This window comes from Danio rerio, chromosome 21 (assembly GCF_049306965.1).
Source record: "Danio rerio strain Tuebingen ecotype United States chromosome 21, GRCz12tu, whole genome shotgun sequence".
In the NCBI taxonomy this organism is placed as follows: Eukaryota; Metazoa; Chordata; class Actinopteri; order Cypriniformes; family Danionidae; genus Danio; species Danio rerio.
The window spans coordinates 24,331,031-24,351,070 of NC_133196.1; the positions used below are offsets into that span (position 1 = coordinate 24,331,031).

The 20,040-nt window shown below is 35.8% G+C and overlaps 3 protein-coding genes across 5 annotated transcripts; 2 read left to right on the forward strand and 1 right to left on the reverse strand.

Moving 5' to 3' along the window:
* The first annotated feature begins 293 nt into the window (after positions 1-293).
* ddias (DNA damage-induced apoptosis suppressor) lies at positions 294-7,825 on the forward strand. Of its 2 annotated transcripts, XM_005161254.6 has the most exons (4): positions 294-599; positions 2,150-2,311; positions 2,407-2,512; positions 3,540-7,825. In XM_005161254.6, the coding sequence occupies exons 1-4, from the start codon at positions 487-489 to the stop codon at positions 5,148-5,150; spliced, it is 1,992 nt and encodes a 663-aa protein (XP_005161311.1). In that variant the 5' UTR covers positions 294-486; the 3' UTR covers positions 5,151-7,825. The 2 variants fall into 2 exon arrangements, with proteins under 2 accessions (XP_005161311.1, XP_021324750.1); XM_021469075.3 differs by lacking the exon at positions 2,150-2,311.
* On the forward strand, positions 6,411-15,952 carry pcf11 (PCF11 cleavage and polyadenylation factor subunit). Its single transcript, NM_001007307.1, is given in 16 exon segments — positions 6,411-6,759; positions 8,564-8,689; positions 8,911-9,093; positions 9,193-9,351; positions 9,556-10,550; positions 10,633-10,816; positions 10,896-11,121; positions 11,316-12,673; positions 12,756-12,807; positions 12,944-13,060; positions 13,167-13,290; positions 13,386-13,569; positions 13,674-13,829; positions 13,913-14,005; positions 14,103-14,138; positions 15,324-15,952. Coding segments are annotated over 16 exon segments (4,374 nt in total). The 5' UTR covers positions 6,411-6,591; the 3' UTR covers positions 15,537-15,952.
* Positions 15,953-16,465: 513 nt separating this feature from the next.
* On the reverse strand, positions 16,466-19,697 carry ccdc90b (coiled-coil domain containing 90B). Of its 2 annotated transcripts, NM_001166258.2 has the most exons (9): positions 19,276-19,697; positions 19,080-19,199; positions 17,950-18,053; positions 17,761-17,862; positions 17,493-17,534; positions 17,347-17,418; positions 17,219-17,272; positions 17,026-17,140; positions 16,466-16,891 (listed from the first exon to the last, which is right to left on the reverse strand). In NM_001166258.2, exons 1-9 carry the CDS (start codon positions 19,370-19,372, stop codon positions 16,836-16,838), a joined length of 762 nt encoding a protein of 253 aa, NP_001159730.2. In that variant the 5' UTR covers positions 19,373-19,697; the 3' UTR covers positions 16,466-16,835. The 2 variants fall into 2 exon arrangements, with proteins under 2 accessions (NP_001159730.2, XP_068071860.1); XM_068215759.1 differs by lacking the exon at positions 17,950-18,053 and having other exon boundaries at positions 19,276-19,500.
* Positions 19,698-20,040: the final 343 nt, after the last annotated feature.

The window sequence follows — 20,040 nt, forward strand, 5'->3', positions numbered from 1 at the left end:
CTGGTGACAAGACTCGCTCGTCAACACTGACACCTACAGTACAGTACGAACAAGGCACAAGCCTAGGGGATGGCACGATCGTTATCATTCTGGTTATCAAACACATTTGTTTTACTTATTCAAACTTTTAAGCTATAATTTTCTTATAACTTTAAACTTATTTACCCAACCATTATTTAATATAGTACCGACAGCTATCTACAAAGATCGCTGCAAATCATTTGAATTCCTGTACGGGAGGTGGCGCTGTGCTCTTTTTTTGAAAGGAGAGTGAAAACCAACGAGGAAGAAACGCATCCTTCATGTTTTGAAATTTAAAGTTTGATTGTAGCTCATTTTTCCCTGTTGTTTTGGGATGTTTATGTTCTTTAGTGTAGCCTACATTCACATATAGTCTTAAATAAAAACGTATAAAGAAAGTTTTTCATCGGGATCCTTCGAGGAGCATAATGATATTAGGGTCAGTTTTTACAAACCTTGGCACTAATGAGCAGCACACGGGCTCTGGTGAGTTGCTCAATACTTTCTCTACAAGACTCCTGTTTTGTATATCCATGCTGCAAAGACTGTCTATCCAGAGTAAGCCTGGAAAACAAACGGTATGTATGTAGTATAATTTTCAAACCATTTTTTTTCATACAGTTTCATTTAATTTCTGTTCTATTACGATTTTTATTTTTGCTCATAAGTGTTTGGTGAAAGTGTGTGTGTATTATCAAGCTATAACATAATTATAATTATCTGTATGTTCAAGTTGTTCACCAGTGCTGTGTGTGTGTGTGTGTGTGTGTGTGTGTGTGTGTGTGTATGTATATATATATATATATATATATATATATATATATATATATATATATATATATATATGTGTGTGTGTGTGTGTGTGTGTGTGTGTGTGTATGTATGTATATATGTATGTATGTATGTATGTAGAAAAGGTAATAAAAGTGTACAATAAATGAAAGAAAGAAAAAATAAGTCTACAGATAAATGAAAAATTGAATAATGGGCCGCTGGTATAAAATTCTGATGGTATGATAACCTTGGATAGAAATATCATGGTTTTATGATTACTCTAAAATATATTCTTTTTAAATGTCTGGATAAAAGCTAAAACTTTTATCCCTTTTGAAAACAATATATTTTATTTTTAATTCAATTTGTTTATTGTCATGTGCACAGTAAGGAAAACCGGTTCCCTGTACAATGAAATTCTTACTTTGCCGTCCACAGTAAAGTCATACACATAACAAACACATCATACACGACATAAACATATATACACAGAAGTAACGAAAGAATTATGAAATGTATAAATATCTATGAATAATAAATAATGTATAATATTAATTGTGGAGTAATGTAAACAATGTATAGTACTTTTTAAATTTGTGCTTATTATGCAAAAAAAGTGCCTAATGCAATCGGCTTATGTGCAAACAACAGTATAATGGCTAGAGCAGATTGCGTGCAATTAGTGCAAACTAAGATGAAGAATATAGTGTGCATTTGTGCAAACATTTAAAATATTTTGGAACCGTAAACGTGTCTGGATAAATGTAATATTGACTTCTGCTGCTCTCATTTATTTCAAAAACACAGATTGTTTTACAATTTAAAACAACATCTTTTCTGCTGGAGATACTGTTATCCTAAAAAAAAAAAACGTAATAAACAAATCATACACATACTTTAGAAACGGTATAGCAGAACATTTTGACGATTTTAAAACCTTGAAATCAGTTATCGTCCCATGACTAGTTGGGGCCGGAAGGGCATCCGCTGTGTAAAACATGATAGGATAGTTGCCGGTTCATTTCACTGTGACAACCTCTAAAAAAGAGAATAAACTGAAGGAAAATTAATGTATTGATTAAAAATGTAAGATTACAATAAATAATCAAATATTTTAGTTAATATAAATGTGTAATTGAATGAATGTATGATTGCAGTGCCCAGATGAGTAGAAAAAAGTTAATATTTTCCAAATAATTTAAAATAAAGACCCAGTCACCTCACATGAGAATGATGCATTTCAGCATCTGTGGTATCTAAATGATATAACCTTTCTGTATTAATACTCAAACATCTATAAAATGTCTAGAAACATTATGATTTACTGTATGTCTGGATTATTGTATATCTTTAGGGTTACATGTGGAAGGTGTGGATTCACATGCGACTCACAAAACGTGGACTACAGATACAGGCTGTCATTTAAAGTGTCCAGAAACCAAGATATATTTGGAGTGACTGTATTTGGTGGCTGTTTAAATCCCTTTTTTGGCATTACTGCTGGTGGCCTTCAAAGGCATGTTACTTGATTTGAGCATATTCTCAATAATTTTTTGTTGTAAATGTATTTGTATTCATTGCTGATAAAATAGTTTTTTTGTTGGTTCACAGGTATATTGAATTACAGAAATCGGATGGCAAACATACTGTTCAAGAACTACTCGTCAAAGCTCTAGAAGACTGCTTCATAGGGAGATCGGTTATTTTTGGGTTAAAGGTATGAAGCGTTTGTTCATTTAAAGAGCTTTCCTTAAAAAACACTCCACTATATTTAAAATATTTACATTTTACAACTCCTCGAGGTAAAACTGCTGAGTTTTATCATTTTAAAAAATAACATGGCTGCAGTAGGTGCAATGATATTATGCAGCACATGAAAATAGTCCCCAGCTGCTGTAAATAACTAGGTAGCAGCGCTGCGTAATATCATTGCGCCTGCTGCAGCCATGGTACGTCAGCGATGTTCCTTGATTATTACACCAGAATGAGAGTGTACTTTTCATTTTTTGTTTGTCTTAATACAAAATGTGTCTACATAAGAGTGCAGCTTTAAATAGGTTAATGATCAAACTGTTTTACAAGTTTTAAAGGAGATGCTAATGTTCTAATAGACTATTTTGAGGGATGTAAACAAAAACAATGGTCCCAACTTACTTCCTGTTTTACATTTTTAATTTCTATAGCTTCCGAGAATCCAAAAAGGGTTGTTGAATGGCTGTTTTAACATTAAGTTATGATTGAATCACCTCTTGTTACAGTTATGAAACAAGCATAACAAGCATAAGTTTGATAACAAGCATGAAATGTTCATGGGCCAATGACATGACCACATTGAAATGGTCAATACAGTGATTTATGCTAAGCTAAATGTGCTCCTGCCAGACCCAGAGATTGGCTGAATGGATTTAAAAAATAGTAAAACTGAACTGTTTAACTGTAAACAAAATTTGTAAAACAAAATTTGCCTATTGTCAAAAACGTGGAGTGTTCCTTTAATATGTGGTGGGATGTTTCGATCAGGGGTGTCAAAACTCTGTCCTGGAGGGCCGGTGTTCTGCATATTTTAGTTCCAACCCCAAGTAAACACACCTGAACCAGCTAACCAAGCTCTATCTAGGTATACTAGAAATTCCCAGGCAGGTTGAAGGAAGTTGCAGCTTAACTATGCCCTCCAGGACTGAGTTTGGACACCCCTGGTTTAGATGATTCTCTTGTTATTAACTTTACTCATTTCTTCCAAACAGGTTCCCTGTAAAAAAGCCAAGACATCTTCTCTGTCTGGACAGTTTGTGGCTTGCCAAATAGTTGCTCCATGTGAGTCCTTGATGGGATGTACAGTAATCGATTATCTTAAAACCCTCCAGCAAGCGAATTCAAATTCATGCCATTATGAATCTGCAAGCAATGTTTGTTTTTCACAACAGAAGAATTCACAGACTTCACAAAGTTTTGATTACACTCCTCCATCATGTGCACAGTTAAATTCTCTACCAAGCAGTCAAGAGTTCACAATCTCAAAGGTGTGGCAATCACCTGGATTACGCTTTCTTCCAGCAGAATTAAATAATGAGTTTTTACAGCAGTCCAGAGTTTGTGATAATATTGCTTCACCAAATATAGAGACAAGAACAAGTAAATGCAGAACAAGTGAAACAAATCAGCCGAAGCATGAAAAACTGAAGGATGAAACACAGAACAATCACAGAAATTCTTTTTCCTCAAGCTGCGATATGTTTGATTCATCAGCACATTTTAACATGTCCACTGCATGTGATGCTGTCAATCCACTGAGCACCTTTTCTAGCCAAAGAGATTATGAAGTAACTACATCCACACAGCACCTTGTAAGAACTGTACCTGTGGAAAATCTTGATGCACGTGTTGATGAGAAAGCACTTTATAGTCATTCTGGTCAAGATCTAAGTTTAAATTTAGAGGATGCACCTTTATCTGAAAGCTTGCAAGATTTTGTTGAACCTCCGATATCAGAGATCATTGAAACAAGGGAGTGCAGTGCAGGTGAAAAAGATAAAGGGATTCAAGAGCAAAACGGATGCTGTCAGATTGACAGTTCAGTGAGCATACAAATGCCAATTTGTGGAGAACATCTGACGCCACCAATGTGCAGTGTGAACATCATTGAACGAAAAGAGAGTTGTGAAAATGACTGTTTAGAAAATCCTGAAACTACACTGAACCCCTATGAAATTCCTAGGTTTCTCACAACCACTTCCTCAAGGCTAAAAGGAGAGCCTTTTAGCTCTGCAAATAACAGATTGTCATTTTCTAACAAAAAAGAACTTTGTTTAAACAGAAAAATACCCAACAGCCCCTCTGTGGCTTTTTGTTCAGTAAACCATGAAAAGGGCAAATATTTCAGGCACTGCACACAAAGTGAGCTCCATTCTGTAAACTGCAAAGTCAAGCAGGAACTGATTGTGTTTGATGACCATGAGGATAAATACAATTGCTCTGTAGACTTGTTTGCTTCTGGTCAAAGCGGTATGGACATGAACCTTTCGGATGTGACAGAGATTTCTAAAGTAAATGAACAGAGGAGTGTCAACACATTAGAGCCTGGGGTTTCTGGTCCCCTGCTTTTTTCACCATGTTTACAGTCCACCCCTGTTTCTCATTTTCAGCACTCATGTGGCCCTAAAACTGGCAGAAGCCGAAAACGTGTAGGCTCACTGTGCTCCATTAAATGTGAGTTTAAAACTAAGACTACTGATCTGTGTTTAAGTGATAAAAGACTGAAATTTGATCAGATGCCAAATGATGAATGTATTGAGAATACGAAGTGTAATTTATCTGCAACTGAGTGGTCCAGAGATCTTTTTGAAAATTCTTTTTGAATTGAAATTGAGGTTATTTATACATTTATAAATTAAGTTGGAATTTAAATATTTTTTTGCTGATTATTTTGTTAATTAACTGTATGAACATGAATTTATAATGATTTATAATACACACACACACACACACAAACACACACACACACACACGTTGCCCAGAATAAATGAGTACACCTTTTACAGATCTCTTTTTTTTTATTAATCTTTTCTATAGGATCCTATACAATAATATGTATAACAATATACATAAATCATTTGTCCTATTTTGACTGCTATGCCATAATAAATTGTGAATATAACCATAGAAGGAGGCTTTACGACAAAGCAGAATCCTCTTTTGGCTGTTGCATCAGCATGACTGAGGAAAGTTGAATGTGCTGGCGAGTTTGTGTTTGCCTAATAAATGACAATAGGCTAGTTTTTAATTTCAAACTCGAACCGTATCATTTTTTTCTTATGATATATGATGTAATGAATTTGTACTTGAAAAAAAAATATTATTCTCCTTTTTTCTTCTAAATCTTTAGGAAATATTTTTTGTACATCAAAAAGTTTAGTGATTATGCCCATCCGATAAGCTAATCCAGCAAAAAATAAATTGCACTTAAAAAGTATTTTTTTTAAAAGTATATGAGGCTAGTAACTGCAAAAAGGTCTATATTTTAAGAAAAAGGAACCACCTCTTTCACCAGGCTGGCTACAGGCGTGTTAGAAAAAAATATTAAATAGAACTTTAATAATGAGGAAAAAACAAGAGATACAAAATATGACCCCCCCCCCTCTTCAGTTTGAAGTTTTTTTCCAATACCTGGAGTCCATTTTCCAATTAGAATTTAAATGTTTTTTTTTTATTCCCAAAAAAAGATGTTAGGTGACTAAAATACACATAATTTATGGTCCTGTGTATTTATACATCATGAGTTAATAATTAAACTGTCTACATTTTAACTGTCTATTGTTATATTATGATTTAAACCCAATGAACCTCCATTCGATGCAAATTATCCAAGCGTGCTTCAGTTTCAAGGTGATGACTACATTGTACTCCCTGTTGTGATTTTGTTGATTTATGTAATTATTAAATTCTGATAGGCTGTTGTTTAAAACAGTAGTGCTCTTATGGCCAATGACATTGAGCGCAAAGTCTTCACCACCCAATCAAAATCGATCGTTTCAGAGCAGCCAATAAGAAATCAGTGACGCGCGTTCAACTATAAATACATTTCAGATGACGCGCAGTCTCTGCTAAAGTACGACGGACATTTTGCAAAGCGCAGTTGAAGCAACATCGTCAGCTACACAAAAGCAAGACGCGAGGAGATTCGGCACAGCATTCGACGCACAGAGGGAACTAAAAGGAAATACAGATGTTTAAGTGGACTGTGTTGCGAGTTATGTTTGTATAAAAGTTTAATTTGTGTGGCGACTCAACGGCTCAAAGATGTCGGACGACGGTGCGAGGGAGGACGCCTGCCGCGAGTATCAGTCCTCGCTGGAAGATCTGACTTTCAACAGCAAACCGCACATCAACATGCTCACCATTCTAGCCGAGGAAAACATCCAGTTCACCAAGGATATCGTCGCAATAATTGAAGCACAAATTGCCAAGGTTTTTATGAAAATAGATTTATTTTTTTGTTTCAGTCATCGTCTATTAGCGCGAATGTGGCCAGTTAGTTCAATGACGACATGACATGAGGCCTGTAACATGGCGGCAACACGGCTAACGTTAGTTCGCTAACCACATTGTGTAAATGGACGTAACATAAGGTTTGTCGTTGTGTTGTAGTTAATAATGATCAAATTCCGAATACACTACTTTTGTGTTTGTTATAAGGGTGTCCTATTTTTGTGACTCAAAGTAACATTTTTACAAATTAGGCCAGTTAAACCGCATGTTTATCTGTTTGTTGGGTCACAGCTGTTCACAAAGTCGGATTTTACGTTAGCGTTGACGCACAGTGAAGTTAATAATCCACGTATACATTCTCAATCAGATTATAGGATAATGATCGAAACCCAACGTTCCACGTTACGCTAATTACTGTTCACACCAATTTGATTTTAATTTTATTACTGATTATTCATTATATTATGTTATGTGTTTCTGTGTATTTATATAATTAACCGAGAATTATTAATGGTATGTATCGTTAAACGTATGGATAATGTATCAACAGTAAAACGATATGTGAAATTCCAGGATTACGTAATCAACCCAATGACTCGAATCGCCGTTTTGTTCTTTACAGTTTTGCTCGCATATTAATTTTAAATGAAATGATTACATTTGTTGGTATAAACCCACTTTTCAGCTTGCAGTCAATCAGAAAGACGTATTTGCATACTCATTGCTGTAGCTCTGTCATCTCACCAGCTGGTGCACGTGGTTTGCCGCCTATGTATACTGATGGCTGGGTGTTTTTTTGAAAAGCTAGTGAAATTTTTTTTTTACTCTTGTTTGTTTTCAATTTATTTGAAGTCCTACACTAGATAGAATAGCTGCTCCGTGAAAACGGATTTAAAGTCTTTAATTCAAATGTGCGCCATTAAAATTGCTTTGTACTTGAACTAATAAAGGGATTGGGGTGTTAGATTGCTGAGTAATTTTTCTATCCTTTGCTGCAATGTTAATAAATGGTATATAACTGTGACAATAAACCATGTGAAATGTCCTTTTGTCTTTATTTCCTAGTGTATTTTTTTCTGGTAATACATTTGCTATGTTAATTGCAGTCTGACATTAAATACAAAGACATTTGCATTGGTGCATTGTTCTTTCTGAAAACTTATCAAAAAATGAATGTGTTAAATTACTTTGAAAAAAAGAAACGAAGGAATTTTACAAAAACTGCACTGGGGCATGATCATCACAGCTTGAACTTTTTTTTTTTCTGGACTCAAACTAAAACTTTTAACATCCAATGCTGCTTTTTTCACCAATAAGAAGACTAATTTTAACTTTGGTTTAAATGGATCCTAGAGTTGGATTCATGGCCAAGAAACAAAAACACAAGTGAAATCTGAAAGGGCTTCTTTCTATAGTCAACTGAGACTTTGGTGGGTTTATAAAGTCAAAAAACAAACTGAATTGTATTGACAACCTAACAAAACATTTTCCTACTTGATGGACTGAGCTTGAAGACTGAACACAGAGGAAGATTGTCCCTTTTCCCTAATTTTCTTCCTTGGACATAGATTTTTTTTTTTTTTTTTGCATCATCTGAAAACTTTTTCTTCTCCTTTCATTTGATCTCTGAGGATTTTCAGCAAAACGATGGACTTCAGCTTGAGTTTTTTTTTGTGCCAGTATTCTTATTCCAGCCATTTTATAACCTCCACTATCTAAATCAATGTAGTTGTGTATTTTCTCCATGTTGTTTTCTAAACTTGTCAGTTTTCTATCACTTTAGGCACCTCCTGTTGAGAAGCTTCCAGTTTTGTACTTAGTGGATTCCATAGTGAAGAATGTTGGAGGGGCTTACCTTGAAGTGTTTGCTAAGAACCTAGTCAATTCCTTTATTTGTGTATTTGAAAAGGTACATAATTCTTTGAGTTTATGTCCATGGTGTAATTCCTGATTGAGCATAATGTGCTCTTTTTTTTTCCCTCATTTAAATTACTTAAAAATTTTTCACATTTGTAGTTTAATGTTAATCGTAATAACAAATGTATTTTTTCTAATCAAAGTGGTATTGTCAGTGTTTTATAAAACATGGAGTAGTCAGATATTTCCCCCCTTTTCTTTTTTTCACCTTAGGTTGATGAGGGCACTAGAAAAAGTCTCTTCAAATTGCGTTCTACATGGGATGAAATTTTCCCCTTGAAGAAACTATATGCACTTGATGTGCGTGTGAACTCTGTAGATCCTGCATGGCCCATTAAACCATTGCCACCAAATGTGAATGCCAGCATTCATGTCAACCCCAAATTTTTAAAACCGGTAAGCATTTTTAGTACTGACTATCATCCGTCATGGAAAGAGCTCCGCTGTTTTTTAAAATTTTTTTTATCTGAAATGTATACCTTTGTCTTTGCTTAGACTGAAGAAACGCCCCCGAAGCCTACACCACCACCTCCAACACCAAGCTTGACTCAAGAGCAGCTGATAAGGCAACAGTTGCTTGCAAAGCAAAAGCAGTTGTTAGAACTTCAGCAAAAGAAGATAGAGCTTGAACTTGAACAAACAAAAGCTCAGTTGGTGAGTTAAATGGCCATGTGCTTGTAACTTAATGAACTGGAAAGCACTGCATGTTCGTTTTTGCTGTTGTAGAATTGCACAATGTTTGCTGTGACTTACGTTGGTCTATTACAGTTGGGCAGAAAATCTTGATTGTGATTGATGAATGTCTAAAATACACTTTCAATATAAATGTATTTATGTATTTATTTTTGTATCCTATAGGCTGCCAGTCCATCTCTGGCTTTAAATCATCATGCCAGTGCTCCAGTCCGTTTCAATGCCTCACCAAAGGTTAATCCAACGGTTCCTGTTCCGCAGACCAAATCTTGGCCTCCTGCCCCATCAGAAAAATTGTCAACCAGAGATCCTAGATTAAACAGATCTGGTACAACAGCTGTAAATCCAAAAGAACAAGTGACGCATAAAAAGGAGAGTCCAGCTGCACCAAGCTTTCAAAATGCTCCAGAAAAAAGAGGACAAGCCTCATCTGAAAGACCGGCTAAGTTGGATAAGTTGAGAATTCCAAAAAAGGATAACTCTGCTGTTGAAGAAAAGTCTAAATCCAAGTCTATGTTGCCATCTGGAAAAGTGATGCCTGTAAGACCTAGAGGATTGGAGTCTGAACAATCTAAGTCTGCTGAAGTCAACAAAAAGGACCCAAGGCTACATAAGCAGATGCATGAAAGGATGGATTCAAAAGATGAAGATGTTCGAGAGAAGAAAAGAAGCTCAGAGAAAAAAGATAGGGATGAAGGTTCCAAAAATTTGGATCATCAGAAGTTAAGCAGCAACAGAGGCAAACTTATAAATGGCTCTGTGAACAAGCATGAAAAGCTAGAGACCTTTCTGAAACAGGAGATCAAAGTGAACAAAGCAAATGTTAGAAAAAGGTCAAGATCGCGTTCTCCACCCGTACATTCTCCTAAAAGAAAAGAGAGGCGATCGTCTCCAAAGAGAAAAACCAGGAGCATTAGTCCACCTCCCAAGTCTGGAAAGTCTAGACTCAGTAAGCATCCACATGATGATGCTTTCCCACAACCAAGTGCAAGAGATGAACGTACAAAGAAAAGTGTTCCTGATTCGAGACGACCAAAAAGGCCTCTTGAGGATAGACCTGCTGAAAAGAAAGATGGATCACTGCAAAGAATTTCTGCTGCAGAGCATAAAGATCTAAAAGATGGCAAGAGGTGGAGGAGTGGATGGGAAGAAAACAAACAGTATGTCATTTCAATTACTTGCACCTTTTGTCTTAATTATATTCAATTTGTAAACTCACTCAAATTCTCAACTTTGTTTTAGTCCTAAACACTCAGATACAGATCTGTCACATGGGCGAATGGGGATCCAGAAACACAAAACTTGGAACACTAATCAAAGACCACCCACACCTCGGACACCTAAGCAACATCGCTTAAGTGTTGATAGCAACATACAAATACCAGAAGCACTGCATTCTGCTAGTAAACGGGATCTTTTAAGAAAGGTGTGCTAACTTCCTCATGGTTTTGTAATGAATTTCTTTCTAATACATAGTTCCTTACAATATACATTTTTTATTTCAGGCTAGCAAAAGGCGTGCTGATGGCGAAATATCCAATGATGAATTTCTCAGCGTAGCTCATCAAATCAACCAACTTTTTCAATATCAAGAAGAAAGGCAACGATCAGATTCTTGGGATGAATCATGTGATGAGGGAGTGTATCCATCAAGAAAGAAACAAGAAACCATATCTGATGCTTACCTTGAGCATAAATTAAAGTTGAGAAGAACTCAGCTCCACCGTCCAGGTACAAATTTATTCACTTATAATGTTTGCATGTCCTTATCTATTGTGTAAATTGTCTGTACGTGTAAACAGGTGTTATTTTTAAGTTTCACCACTGCCAGTGATACACAAATATGCATTATGTTGTTGAAGTTGGTGTATTATAGGGGTGTAAACCTAAATTCTTTTCCTATCATGATTTGTCAATTTTCACAGTGCAAAGAGGGGGACATTTACCTTTGCATGAAATGTATCACTATCCGCCTCATCATGAAGTATCTGAACAATATAGTGAAAGCTTGGATGTGCATAAAATGTCAGGTGATCCCATAAAGCCACTCTCTGACCATGAAGATCACAGAAGAATTGACAGGCCTCCATCCTGCACAGGGTCTACTTTCAGAAATTCGCCAAGCCCAGTTGGCTTAGATGGTATCTGTGGAAAATCCACAGTACTTCCATTTGAACGGCCATCCTCACCATCTGAAATGGATCAACAACCTGAGGGAGACATCAGCCCACGTTTTGAAAGTCCCAACAGTGTGCACTCTGGCACAGGCCCAGATGATGGTCCAATTAGCGTTGAGGGTCTTCCCAGGCACGATCATTTCTTGGAACAAGGACGAAGTGGGCGAATCCATGGTGAATCACCTGGAAATACACCAAGTCACTCAGAAGGACCTACAACGCAGGTCAATGCAGCACGGCATGATGGACCAATTCATCAACGTTTTGATAGGTACAAAAATCCTCAGGCTCCCTTTGATGGACCATCTAGCCACATGAGAGAGCCAAGATTGGATGGACCTCCAAGACCATTTGTTCCACCTTCACGATATGAAAGCAATACAGGGGGATTTGATGGGTCAGGTGGACCTGTAAGGTTTTCCGGACACCGCTTTGATACCCCTCACCACTTTGAACAATTTCCCAAAGCACCTGAAAGACCTGTGAGATTTAACAACCCACAAGTTTCACATAGGCCAATGCGCTTCGTAGAGCCTCATAATGTTAGATTTGACTCCCCAACACCGGTTCATTATGATCACTCAATGCCCCAAAACAGATTTGTTAATCCACCAAGGTTCGATAACCCTCAAATGCAACAGGGCCCACCAGGATATGAGGAACCACATTTTCCAGCTAGGATAATTAATTATGATGAACAGCAGGGTCCAGTTAGATTTGATAACCCAACATGTGGGATTCGTTTTGAGAACCCTGTGCAGCCTGAACCCTTAAGGTTCGATGCACCACCTGTCATGCCAAGATATGACCCACAGGGCCCTCCAAGATACTGCGGTCCAAATATTCCAAACCAGCTAAGACCACAGGAACCAACAATGTATGATCAAACTCAAGGTCAAGGTCCAATGATAAACCCTACTGTACCCCCACCCAATTTCAACATGCCACCCATAAACTCATTTGGTGGTCCAGCCCAGCAGTTTTCCATGCAGCAAAATGTCTCGCAAACCTCCAACTTCAGTGTGCCAGTTCCTACATCATCAGATTTTCAGGGTTCATTTAGACCTCCATTCCCTGGTCCGGGTGTCGGAGGTGTTCCTCAGCCTGTAAGTACTGCCTCACTTATAAAAGTTGCAGAGTGTTTTGTATTGTTGTTTTCTAAAACAGACATTTAAAATTATATTTCAGATGATGGGTGCTCAAAACTTCATGCCCCAAAATCCAATGCCTTTTCAGCCAGGTAATAAATATCCTCTAAATCTGTTATCTGGTGATAACCTGAAAATCAATTATACACTACTGTTTGCTTCTTTGCTTTTGATTGTGAAATCTACTTTAGACCCTTAATGTATTAAGTGAATTGTTTGTTGTTTCAGTCTCCCAATTTCCACAGCCTGAGCCAGAGCCATTGAGACAAATAGATGTGAATGATCTGATGTCTAAGCTTATATCCACTGGAATTATTAAACCTGCACCTACAGACTCAACAGCTGGTATGCATACTTTGATATATTAAATGCTTTTCTGTATAAGAGTTATTGCAGTTTACTTTTATGTATCAAATAAACCAATTTCATGATTTAAAAAAATCTGTCTTAGACTCCCCATCAGCTAGTCAGACTATATCTGTGCCTGAAGAAGAGGAGGAGGAGGAGGAGCAAGAGCAAGAAGAAGATGACAGTGTCCCAGATTTGACTGGCTTTATTTTGGATGACATGAAACAGTAAGATACTCTGGAGACTTGTCAAAGCTAAGAGTAGTATATGTTATGTGAGTGTGGAAAAATTGCTGATGTTTTGAAAATTTTCTTTACCACAGGAGACACGAAAGCATTATCACTAAACTCTATACTGGAATCCAGTGCTATTCCTGTGGCATGCGTTTTACTGCATCTCAGACAGACGTGTATGCAGATCATTTGGACTGGCACTACAGACAGAACCGCTCAGAGAAAGACATCAGTAAGAAAGTCACGCATCGCCGCTGGTACTACAGTCTGACGGTAAATCGGTTTTATTTCATGTTTATCTTTTATTGGTCATAAATTGGCCTCTTGAAAATGGGGCCAGGGAACAAAGGTTTTTAACATTGGAAATTGTGTTTTAGGATTGGATTGAATTTGAGGAAATCGCTGACCTTGAAGAGAGGGCAAAAAGTCAGTTCTTTGAAAAAGTTCATGAAGAGGTTGTACAGAAAACTCAGGAGGCAGCCAAAGAAAGGGAGTTCCAGAGCGTGAAGGCTGCAGCGGATGTCGTTCATGAGGTAAGAGAACAAGCAATATGATTATTTTAAGTCTGAAAGTAAGTGCCTGTCAAATTAAAGACTTCACTCTTTCTTTACCTCAGTTGTGCGAGATTTGCCAGGAGCAGTTTGAGATGTACTGGGAGGAGGAAGAGGAAGAGTGGCACCTGAAGAATGCCATCAGAGTTGATGAAAAGGTGAGAAACACACTAATGAACAGAAAAACCCTTATTGATTTTTCTATATGATAGTATCTTAAATCTGCTTACATTCTGTTTTCTCTGCTTTTTTTAGACCTATCATCCCTCATGTTATGAAGACTACAAAAATGTAAGTCTTGATTTAAGTAGTTTGTGATGTTATGCAATTGCCTATTTTATTATACAAGTACCTACTTCAAAATTTTACCTGCACCCCAGTTCAAGTAGGAAAGTGTTCTTCATATTAAAATATTTTCTACAGTAAGGCCAAAATTTACACCTGAAGTAAAGATGCTGTTATTAATCTGATAACCACTGAAGTGGACAACTTAAAATGCATGTGAAAAATAGGATCGAAAAATTGAACTTCTCCATTTTCGAGTTCTTCCAAATGTAGTCAAAGGCTCTAATACACACTTGGTTTAAAGACTATTTTTCTTAATATAACCTCACATTAATTTATTTTTCTTAAATATTGGTGTACAACGTGTCCACCTTCAAGCACTTACAGGAGTTAAAAATGCCATTCTGTCATGTTCAAACAGACACTAAACATTACAAACTCTGCCAACTGACCTGGTTCATCAACATTTTTGCCTTCTGAAATTGCATGTTTGGTTTGGGTATTGTAAAAAGCACCACATTCTTTAACCAGTCCTTCTTTTTAACTTCAATCCACAGATTTTAGTGAAGTCTTATTTTGCAGGATTTGTTCGAAAGATCAGAAAAAATCTCTAGTGTCTGCTCATAGATTCTCCCAACACAGAAATCTAGAAAGTGGTCGAAAGTGGACAAAGTCAGATTAAAACAAATGTATTGTTGTAAAGGCATACAGATAATGATTGAAATAAAAGTTTTTATCTACATCTCACATTTTCAGGAGCTTTGTCTAGTTTACCCAACCTTTCTTTCACGTTACTGTAGAAACCCCTTTATTTACAAGTGTACGGAAATGTGTCTCATCAAAATGATAATTTTACTCACTGTGCACAAGACATTTAATAAATGTTGTTAACTAGACAGCCTAATAACCATTGACTTTCATGGAGGAGGTGAGGGGAATAAATGTTTAGAATCAGCTGTCCTGGAAATTCAGCATTTTTAAAAACAATTGTATGTGTCTTGTGTTTGTTCACCTTAAGAAAGACGCACACATAGATTTGGTACTGCATGAGTAAATGACAATTTTCGTTTAAGGGTGACATTTCTTTAATGTGCATCAATGTATAATATGAAGCTACATTTTGCTTTTGTAGAATTATGTAAAAAAAAAAATGTTGGAACATGTTTGAAATGCCTCCTTTTTTTGTTGTAGACATCCTCCTTTATGGACACCACACCCTCGCCCAATAAAATGCTTACAGAAAATCCCTTAACAGCTTTTTTGAAACAAGAGCAGGATGACGAGACGTCGTGTTCCAGTATTAAAGAAGAGCCCGCTGATGATGATACGGAGGCTCCAATGGTAAAAGAGGAGGTTCAGGTTAAGTTAGAAGGAGAATCACAAACCAGTGCAATTATTTTCTAACTATGCTGCTCTTTAGCCACTTCTTTTGGTGGTTATTTAACTGGTCCTTTGTGTTTTTGTAAAGAAGGATATTTTTATATTGCAGAGCTCTGGGGCCGGGACCTCAGCTAGTCACTTTAAATACATTTTTGTATTTGTATTTGCCTGCACATTTCAGGTATTTTTGCCATGTGAATGCCCAATGAAATGTACTGAAAAAGATGTGCGTTTGGGGTATATGTATATGTATAATTTAATTTATAAATAAAGATATTTTGGTATACTTTGTGTAGTATTGATAAAAAAAGGTTTAAAATGTTTGTTTTTGGTTCTGAATTTAAGATACTTGTTCTGATTTCTTTTGAAAATGGTCAACAGTGGTTGAATACTAATTTATGAATTACCTTCATGTCCTGTCTACAAAAAAAAAAAAAAAACGAGACTCTTTTCAGTCGTTTCTTTAATAATTCCTTAAATCCAATTTTGGGGCAGATTGTAAATTATTAATATTTGATGGTACATAGTTTACTATGAGCATTTCCCTGACCTCAGTTTGTAAATAGTTGTTAAGAGTTTACTGCTGTATTGCTTCAAAGTAATGCTTAGTTCAAAATGGAAATAAAATCAGGGTGGTTTCTTTTCTCTTTTTCGCAAAGGTTGAAAGGGCATTTTTTTTCTTTATGCAGAATATTCAATAAAAAATCTGAGTAAGAAATAGTGTCTTGTGTGAAAAGTGATTGTGTGCTTTTTGACTGATCTAAAAGTTGTCAGTTTTCTGCTGAATTTTAAATAAAGTTTCAGTTTAAATGGAAATGTTCTCTGCTTGTTTTCTGTTTTGTATTTTACATACCATAAAAATATATTTTTTTATCCTAATGAGAAATTTAATGCCTACCTCAGACTTTAAGTTCCGTGATTCAAGTTAAGTGAATTGACGACAACACAACTGATTCCGTTTCCAGATGAGGTTTAATAACCCTGTTTAAAAATACAAAATCACTTAATACTCGTGTAAAGTGGCATTCAAACATGCTCAAACTCAAAACATTTCAAGAAATGTTTTCTGAAAATTGTACAAGTATGTACTACACTTGCTTAAAAGAGGACTATTTGGACATACTTGATGTACTTTGAGCAATTGTTAGCAATAGCTTTAAAAAAATGATTATATACTCTAAAACGAGTTTGATTTTTTTGGCCCTTTAAAGTAAAATGTTTTTACACCTCAATTTTGTTGCTTACATGAAAAATGTTAACAAAAAGATAATAAAGTTACATGAGGTTTAGGTAAAACTTGAAATCTCTCCAGTTTTGTGAGCTTCATTTCCAGAAGCGATAGAATCCCAAGGCAATTGCCAAGCAGGTAAAGATGCATGCTGTGAAGCATAAAAATAAAATATCATTTAGTTAACAGATTTGTTTTTAGTACTTAATAAAATGTTAAATCAATATGTTATGAAGTTAATATTCTTATCTGAAAGAGTTTTTGAAAAGAATGGTGAGTCCATACCTGCAAGATATCTAACAGTCTCCAACTTGAGCGATTCCAGGAGTGTTTTCAAAGACGCTACTTGGATGTCTATTTTCTTTGACGTTTCAACTGCTTCACTTTCTATATCTGCATTCTGTTGAAAACGTAGGGTTAAAGTACTATTATGTTTCCATACCAATTTAAAGTAATCAAACGATTGCTTTTGTCTTACCATTTTTTGAAACTCCATTCTAACATCCATCAGTTTCTTCTCTTGTTCTGTAAACTAGAATAAAAGCCCTTTTAGTGACTGAAAGCATTATTTCCTAAACCGTTTAGAACGTTAAAATGCACTCTTACCATATCTGTAACTCTGCTTCTCTCCAGATTAATATCTAACTTTGCTTCAGCTCTTATTTTTTGGCTTTCTTCCTACAGTTTTAACAAAACATAATGATTAAATGAATCAGAAAATACTGAAATGCACACATTATCACTTTACTCACCAGCAGTCTGTTCGTTATTTGCTCCAGTTCAGTTTTCATTTTCTGAGTGTGAAATATTTGAAACATTAAATAATTAAGTTGATAAAAATGTTATGACAGTTTAATAAAATTTGGGTCTCCAAATTACAAAAAGTAGCTAGATTTTGAATGCAATACGAAAGTTAAACTAGTGTTACGTGTGAACAGGTTTCCCCCCCTCTATTTTGCATTTGTTCTAATTCTAAAACAATAAACAAATATGAAAGACAGGATTAAATGTCAATCTTACAGCATTTTCTGAACGTAAATTGGCAAATTCACTCTTCTCCAGGATAACCATGTCTTTCCTGATAGCATCGAGATGAGCCATGATTTGCTGTAAAGCGATTTCCTAACACAGAACAAATGAAGAAACCAATATCATTCAACTGGGTTCACGGAGACATTTTTGCTGACAGCAGTTTTGTTAACGCTTTACCTGATGTGCTCCAGTCACCATGTCTCTGTATACAATGTCAATATTGGCCGTAGTAAGAGTCACTAATGCTGTGACAATCAGCTCTGCTTGCCTCTTCTCGAAGCCTGGATTATGATGTTAAATAAAGGCCATTAAACATGCATTTAATTAAATATTAACTGTTTCCCTCACTGACAAAATCATTTGCTCTATTCGAGACCTAACAGCCAAGTTCTGGAGCAATGGTTTGGAAAAACCCCATTAATGTTTTTACAGTAAATTCTACAGAAATAAATTGTATATACTTGTGTTTAACTAATCCTTTTATATAAATGTTACATTTAACAACAACAAATATTTAATAAAAAAATGTACAAGAAACTATAATGGAAAAATTATATACATATACATACAAGCATGTACCATGCAAATTAGAAACATAATGGCAACAACTTTTCTTCTTCAAAGGAAGAGATGGAGATGCATGTCCAGGCTTTTATCTCTTCACGGTTGGATTTTTGTAATATTCTATTCACTTGTCTAAACAAATCTTCTATGGATCGATTGCAAGTTGTACAGAATGCAGCGGCGAGGCTTTTAACCAACACCAGTAGGAGGTCACACATTACTCCTCTGCCTAAGGCACTTCACTGGCTTCCTATTAGTTTTAGAGTAAATTATAAGATGCTGGTCATTACATACAGAGCTCTGTATGATCAAGCCCCCTACACATTTAAGATCTTTTACGTAGTCACTCATGTACCGGTCTCTGATGTGTTCTGGCAAAGACCTTTTAACCATTGATAGTACTCGCCTTTAAGACTAAAGGTGACATGCCTTCTGTGTTGTGGCCCCAAGGCTCTGGAACTCTCTCTTGGGATCAGCTTAAATTTTTAAAAAGCATTTAAAGACACATCCTTTTGGTCGAGCTTTAAATGAACAGTATTAGTGTTTCTGTACTTGAATTTTTAAATATGTTTTCTTTAATTGATGTGTTATTTTACCTGTTTCTGTTTTTTTCTTATTGTAAAGCACTTTGAGACTTAATGTCTGTAAAAGGTGCTATATAAATAAACCTTTATTTACTTTCTACTGAAAACTTCAGCCCAGTTTGCAGTAGTAATCTAACTGCTGTAGTAAACATAACTTACCGCTTGATTCCAGCTCTTTGACGAGCGCATGGGAGTCAAAGGTGAGTTTCCTTTGTTCCAGTGGTGTTAACTCCACCTTTCTCACGTCGTATGTTTTGACAGCATTTGTTTTATGCAATCCTAAAAGAAAAATACATCTCTAAACACTTAAGTGCACTATATAGATAGCGTACAGTATCCGCCGATCAACTCTTACCTCTCTGATGACACAGGGGCTGGATGTTGAGTTGATGAAGTTTTAACAGCGAGCAAAACTGCTGCTGTCTCCGCATAAAGATCCCCCAGGACGACATTGTTATATATAAAAGTTATATATTGCTACTATTTGATGTATTAGGTTATAAAATACTTGCTATGCGCCTTTAGTTTCTGTACTTTTTATCAGATTGCTCAACTAGAGTCCAGACCAGCTCTCGAGTGCGACTCTAGGGCGGATCGACCACTCCTTTCACGGTCAAATCGATTAGTTTTGTCTTAGGGTTTTTTTCTCTGTTTTTGTTCGTTTACTGTTTGGTTTCCTGTTCCAAATATGTAACTTTAGAGGATGTTTCGATAGATTGTATAGAAGGTGAGTTTTCACTGATGGACTGGTAAAGGTAACCAAAGGCAGTAGCATGATATAGTGACCCGGATGTTGTCATTGCAATGTTTACATTCCACCGAAATTTTAAGGTTAAAGGCATAATTCAAAAAAATAAAATAAATAATAATAATAATAATAAAATTTACACAGATTTTATACAAAAAAAATAAAAAATATATTTTTATTTGCCTTTCAAAAAATAAGGTAAAAATAGGCCAAACCTAATTCCGACTTAATTGAACTGACTGACATGTCAGATATACAATGAATCGAATAGAAGGCCATACAATTACACAAAACAAACAAACCAAATGTATAAAATAACTTAACAACAAAAAAAAAAAGAACAAGATATCGTGCTGACACCAAACAGAAACA

Coding starts and splice junctions, on each gene's coding strand:
- ddias (XM_005161254.6), top strand. CDS start 487: ATGAGCAGCACACGGGCTCTGGTGAGTTGCTCAATACTTTCTCTACAA. Junction 2,312..2,406: donor ACTGCTGGTGGCCTTCAAAG/GCATGTTACTTG, acceptor GTTGGTTCACAG/GTATATTGAATTACAGAAAT. Junction 2,513..3,539: donor CGGTTATTTTTGGGTTAAAG/GTATGAAGCGTT, acceptor TCTTCCAAACAG/GTTCCCTGTAAAAAAGCCAA.
- ccdc90b (NM_001166258.2), bottom strand. CDS start 19,372: ATGTCGTCCTGGGGGATCTTTATGCGGAGACAGCAGCAGTTTTGCTCG. Junction 17,863..17,949: donor TGGTGACTGGAGCACATCAG/GTAAAGCGTTAA, acceptor GTTCTGTGTTAG/GAAATCGCTTTACAGCAAAT. Junction 17,141..17,218: donor GAATGGAGTTTCAAAAAATG/GTAAGACAAAAG, acceptor CGTTTTCAACAG/AATGCAGATATAGAAAGTGA.